This window comes from Hyposmocoma kahamanoa, unplaced genomic scaffold (genome assembly GCF_003589595.1).
Source record: "Hyposmocoma kahamanoa isolate Upper Pololo Valley unplaced genomic scaffold, ASM358959v1 202, whole genome shotgun sequence".
Classification (NCBI taxonomy): domain Eukaryota; kingdom Metazoa; phylum Arthropoda; class Insecta; order Lepidoptera; family Cosmopterigidae; genus Hyposmocoma; species Hyposmocoma kahamanoa.
Window position 1 is genome coordinate 20,578,722 of NW_020653726.1, and position 6,410 is coordinate 20,585,131.

The 6,410-nt window shown below is 34.8% G+C and overlaps 1 protein-coding gene across 1 annotated transcript; it reads left to right on the forward strand.

Annotated features, from left to right (window-relative positions):
* Window positions 1-755: 755 nt before the first annotated feature.
* On the forward strand, window positions 756-3,366 carry LOC113226885. Its single transcript, XM_026459681.1, has 2 exons — window positions 756-831; window positions 2,626-3,366. The coding sequence occupies exons 1-2, from the start codon at window positions 772-774 to the stop codon at window positions 2,968-2,970; spliced, it is 405 nt and encodes a 134-aa protein (XP_026315466.1). The 5' UTR covers window positions 756-771; the 3' UTR covers window positions 2,971-3,366.
* Window positions 3,367-6,410: the final 3,044 nt, after the last annotated feature.

The following is a 6,410-nucleotide window of genomic DNA, read 5'->3' on the forward strand; positions in this document are numbered from 1 at the left end:
ACAGACCACTCTGCAGTGACGCTGCGAGTACGAAGTTGATGAGTGTAGTCGCACTGGAAAAGGGCGAGTGTCGGTAGTGCTCAGTGCGTGACGGCACAGTTGCTAACAAAGGCACATCACGCCGCCTGGTACAGTAGTCATTTGGTACTTTGAGTTTAAGGATCATTTCCACGAGGTACAAACTGTCTATACTATTCCTTATAACATTTAAGACAAACAGTTAGACGCACGCGGTCGCTGTGCGGCGGCAGCGCGGACTCCGCTCGAAGAGCGCGCGGCGGCCGCGCCGGATGGCCGTGATGAAATTCGTGTAGAATTAATACGCCGTTAATGGCATTATTTCTAAAATTGGAAGCAACACAAAATAAATTACATAATAAAAAATATGTATAAATACGAAATTAAGTTAGTAAATGTTGATGTTATTATCTATTCTGTTTTTAATTACATGCAAACGTGATAATTATATTCTCATCATTATTATTATTAAGGTAATTCTCGAAGTAGATGGTTACTGGCACCACATTTATTATAGTAGCAACCGACAAATTCTTTGTTCTTGTGTACATATTAAGTAGATACAATCACGGGCTAAAGCTAGTTAGTATAAATACAAAATTAAGTTACCAGTCCTAATGCTTTTGTAATTTTATACTATTTGTTTCGCTACCTTAATTACCTAGCATATCTGTATCGATTGATCACAGTTACTGCTGTGGAATATAAAAGGGGCTAAACTTGGTGATAAATGTATGTATCCAGCAAGCAACCATGGTGCGAGCTACTCTTCTTTGTGTCCAGTTGATATTCCTCGTTGGAATCGCCACTTGTGTAAGGAAAATACCTTTACTATTATACACCGTTTGTAATGTAAACTTTTTGTCATGAAAAAGGCCATTTATTTGTCAAAGGTAGTTTTACGTGTCACGAGCACGAGCTCTGTTACACCTGGATTCTAAACGAAATATCTTTTACTACATTTCGCCCCGAGAACTGGTTAAAAATCAACTTAAATGCACAAATAAGTATCGCTTTACATATATACTACACCTAAATTTATATATCTATTTTTTACATCAATCAGGACTCAGTGATAAATTTATTATGATACTGTTTGTATCATAATAAATAATCTCATCTTAACTTAGCTTTAAAGCATTACTCTTGATCTTTTTTGATATTTCAGGTTATTTCCATCTATTATATCTATCTATTATATTATATTTGAAAAAAATGGTGACCTATCACAAACTAGATTTTTTTCCGACATAACGTTTATTCGAATTTTCATAACACCGAAAACCGAATTAAAACGAAACTCTAGTTCTTTCAGGATATGTTGGATGTTTGTCGCAAAGACACGATTAGGTTCGGTTAAATTAGGATAAGTTAGGTTTAAAAGAAAAAACATTTTCCTCTCAAAATTACTTTCCATCTTATGGAAATTCAAGCAAACGTTATTTCTGAGAAATGTCATTTCGGACTATCGATAGGTAACCGAAATAAATATTAAGAAAAAAATTGTAAATTGATCAATTTATGATCAATTTACTGTGAATACTAACCTCTAAAAATACTTCTAAAAGGAGGGTGCGGTTCGTAATATATAACAACAAATGACATATTTTTAGTCGATATAATGCTCAACAGATATAATTAATTTATGGTATACAGACATTTGACATATTCTTGCATAATATAAAGGTCACTGGGTATAATAGACGATTGATATAACAACTTTCAATCTAATATACCGTTGGCATAATGTTCATTTTATATAAACACTTCAGATGTAACATTCACTGAGTATAATGTTGAATGTGTATGTGTGAAAAAAAACACATTAATATAATTCCAGTGGTGCATCTAAATGCAACGGTGAATAAACCGAATTTGTTTGCATTTCCTAGTTGGTTCGACCTCCTCCTGTGGGTTTAGGTTAGGTTAGTGTATGACAAAGCTGCCAGAATCGAATTGGTTTACATTTGCTAGTTGGTTCGATCTCCACCTGTGGGTTTAGGTTAGGTCAGTATATGCAATGAAATATTCTTCTTAAAGTTTTAATAAATATATTTTATAACACAAAAAACAGTAACAGCTGTACAAAACCAATTATTTTTTACGATTGTACATTTAATGGAATAAACAACATTGTTATCAACATAACGTAGGGTGCTTCAACTATTCGTAAAACGAAATATTGTGTTATATTATTTAATACACTGTACTGGTAATACTCATTATATCTAATGTTTATTATACTGAAGGTTCATTATACACATTGAAATTATGCCTTTTGTTGTTATACTTTTTGTTGATAAAATACAGTGAGTGATTATATCTTTAGAAATTATATCGAATGTTATTATAACAAGTGAAAATAGATTATTTGTTGTTGTATCTTCTATTACACACCCCTAAAAGGAATCTGTCTTACTATTGAGTAGAAGTGCTCGTTGTCGGTGTAAATATCTGTTCAATTTGATTGTCTATAAATTAAAGAATTTTTAAAAATTCAGTTTGATATTATTTTTCATTGCGTTCTACTATAATACATATTATATCCCATTGCAATAGTGCCATAGTTTCACTACAGACCGTTTTAAGTAATTTATCGTATTTCAGATGGCTAATGATGAATTGTCAACGCCGCCGCCACCACCGCCGCCACCGCCGCCGCCTCGCCCATTCGAATGTGTAGAAACTGACGATCCAAATGTCGTTCGCGCTGCTACAGAAGCTATCAAAGTTTATGACGAGCAAGTAGGAAGTGAATATATACTTACGCGGGTAACCAAAGCTGAAATGCAGGTGGATGCAGGACGTAATTACAAATTAACGTTTATAGGCAAAGAGCAAATTGAAGGTTTCATAGATACTGCCAAATGTGTCGCATTAGTTAACGAATCGTTAACACAAAAGCTCACCGTAAAGAACGTTGAATGTACGTCATCTCGTAGGAGAGCTTAGGGAACAGCAAACCAGTTACACTCGAAAGTCGTGTCAGTCTTTCAATGTGACAGAAGTTGTCAGCGTAAACTGGTGTTATATTCATTGATGATCACGACAGTGAAGTTCAATAAAATTAAGCGGACCTCCAATGCCGATAATGTATTACCTATAAGACAGTATCATCAATTTACCCAAGTGGGGACGAAAAATTATTTTATGTAGTGTATGGCCATAATGTATTATAGATAATAGATAATATAAGTTCCACTGCGGCCCGCCGTTCCCGCTATTACGACACCAGACGTGTGAGCGGACATATCCAATGTGCACGTAAAGTAAACATAATGTTGTTTCAGTTAGTTATCTCTGTACTAAGTAGCGCAGACATCACAATTTAAGTCAAGTTATATTCGATATTTACTGTTTCACTGATAAAATTATACAAATTTATACTATTATTTAGCACAATTTGTATAATTTTGTCAGTGACTATGGACGTTTAGAATTTGACAGTTAACTAGTAGCAATTTATTTGTGTCTTATGTGAGATTGTGATATATTACCAGCAATGGAGATGAAACTTGGCATGTAAACGGGATAAGGGAATAAAGCAAAATAAAAATTTAAAACAAGTCGTTTTCTTTGTTTCTGACGTCGAACACTGGATGTTGAAAAGTACAGTATGATCGTTTTAAACCTTAAATGCACAACTATTTAAACTGTACCCAAATAATCACGTGAGACGAATTTACATTGCAAAATACTTTTTCTATATAGCAATGTTAACCCTATCGGACAGTACATAAAGACTACCTTATTCAAAAATGTCACTACTTTTCTGTGTGTCATAGAGCTCATATTAATTCAATATAATTATGTTCGATGTAGATCATTTCTGATAATCGCCACTCGTTATTCAACCACAAGCTACCACCGTTATAGAAGGTAACACAACGGACATGAGGCGCAAACATTGGCAAGCCAAACTCCAAACGCCAAATTTTATTACCTCAGCCGAAAATTTTCCCCCGGGTACGAGTTGCAGTGGTCATGGAAATCCCTGAATCGTATCAGGACCCCGATTCAGAACTCTTCGATATTTTAACCGAATCTTTCGAATGTACATCGTTCTAGAATCTAAGGGCGCTTTCCGAATTATTCAGAACATTCCGGGTAAAACGTCCCATTCGGATACGAAATCATTATCCAACAGCGTTTACGGAGTTAGTCGGTGAAATAGATTATAAGAAAAATGAAAATCGTTTTATATACATTTTTAAGACTTGAAAGGCCTAAAGCATTCTTGCATTAAAATATATAAGTAAATAAAACAAGAAATTTCCATATCACATTCTTGCTTTACAAACAATAGGGCGTTCAGTAACTTTCATTCGAGAACTGTGTTCTAAACATCGAGTATATGACCAGAAATAGAGACGAAATGTCATTTAGTTTGTTTGTAAACTCAAAGTCAAAGTCAAAGATTATTTATTCCATAGGTAAAATAAATTTACACTTGAAAACGTCACATTTAAGCTACTGCTCGTTTACTACGCTGACCTCCCTGAGAAGAACGAGCAAGAAACTCTAGGGATTGCTATTTTCAAATAATCTTAAATGCTGTGGAATACACTTTGAATCAAATTTGTGTGGATTCTGGAGCCATGTCGTCTTTCCATACATCTTTATCTAACACATAGTCTTCAACTTTGTAATATGATTTTTCGATCAAAATATTTTTAATGTAGTTTTTAAATTTAGGAATTGATAAACTTAATATATGCTCTGGAATCTTATTGTAAAAACGTATACAGTTCCCCATAAAAGAGTTGTTTACCTTGGTTAAACGAAATTTTTATAATAACGCACACACTCAACATAGCCCCGCACTAGGGAAACCCTGTGTCGCGGGTGCCATGGACACACACATAGACAACCACAAATTACACCCAAACTCACGAGAGAAATAAATGTAAGCCATACAAACATTTCTCCCGGCCCGGGAATCGAACCTGGGACCTCTGCGTGGCAGTCCGGCATGGTAACCGTTCGGCCACGGAGGCAGTTAAATAAAGCAGATAAAGATAATAAGGCAGATAAATCGTGGTACCATGAGTTTGGACTTAGCTCTAAGGTTAATATTATGGATATCTTCTTTCTTATTGAAATTATGTATATTTTTACGGGCATATAAAATATTTGAGTAAATGTACTGTGATGCCACAGTCATGATACCAGTCTCCTTAAACTTTTCTCTGAGAGATACCCGAGAGCCTAGACGGTACACAGAACGAATCGCTCGTTTTTGCAATACAAATATGGTTTGAATATCTGCCGCTTTACACCACATGAGAAACCCGTAGAACATTATACTATGGAAGTAACTAAAGTAAACTAGTCTAGCAGTACTAACATCTGCCAAATCATTACGGTGACTCTAGCAGTACCAACTATTCTGCCAAATCATTACGGTGACAACTGCACTCCGATTGGCCAGCCCGAATTCGAAACAATTGACGGGTGTCGTCAATTGTTTCACTTCAAATCGACCAGTTTAACTTAAGCTTTGCTATAATGGATGAAATTGAAAAATTAGGCACATATTTAATATTTAATTACAAATGAAATGTTATTTCCTTTTTTTTGTAAGTAGATGTTTTGCTGTTTTTCCCACACCACTATAGTTAGAGAAAATGGAATGGAATGGAATGGAACAGCCACCATAGTTAGAGATAGATATTATCTTTATTACAATAAATACAGAATATTTTTGGAATATACCGAGACGTACACACAATATGTCAGTTGTTGGCGCTGTACTATTTCACTTTCTAATTTGTGATTTCAGTGCAAATGAGAGTTGATATTTAAAAGCGATATAAAGCCCATTTGCCTGGTGCGTTGCAAGATGCTTGCAATAGTTGGAAGACCCTTATTTCGTCTCTATTTCTGGTTATATACTCGATGGTTCTGGATAACGTTTGTAGCCTTTGCCGGTCGCGAAGCTGAGTAATGTAATCGTACAGGTGTGACATAGTTTCGGTTCGGTTTCGAATGTGACATTTGAATTTTGATTCGGGTGTTGCGAATAAAAATGAAAAGAAATTGGTCGACAATTGAGTTATCGTAAGGTTCTGAACAGGCCCCGTGATCACACGTTGGCCGACGTAGAGATAATATCGCACTGCTATTACAATAGTGTTATAACTAAAAATATGTGAAATTCAAGATTATACCATTGTTGAACGTAAAATTTTATTCTCTACACGTCAATAAAACTGTCGTTAGAATATTGTAAAAAAAAACAACTAAAAGATATCTATTTAACTACTTAACTCAAAATGAGCCACGCTTTATGTGAGCTTGTTCTGGCCAAAATAGTCGTTATTCAAAAATATGGCATTATTTATTCTCTTTTATTTTTAAATATGTATGTTTGGCAAGTAGGAAATAACCTT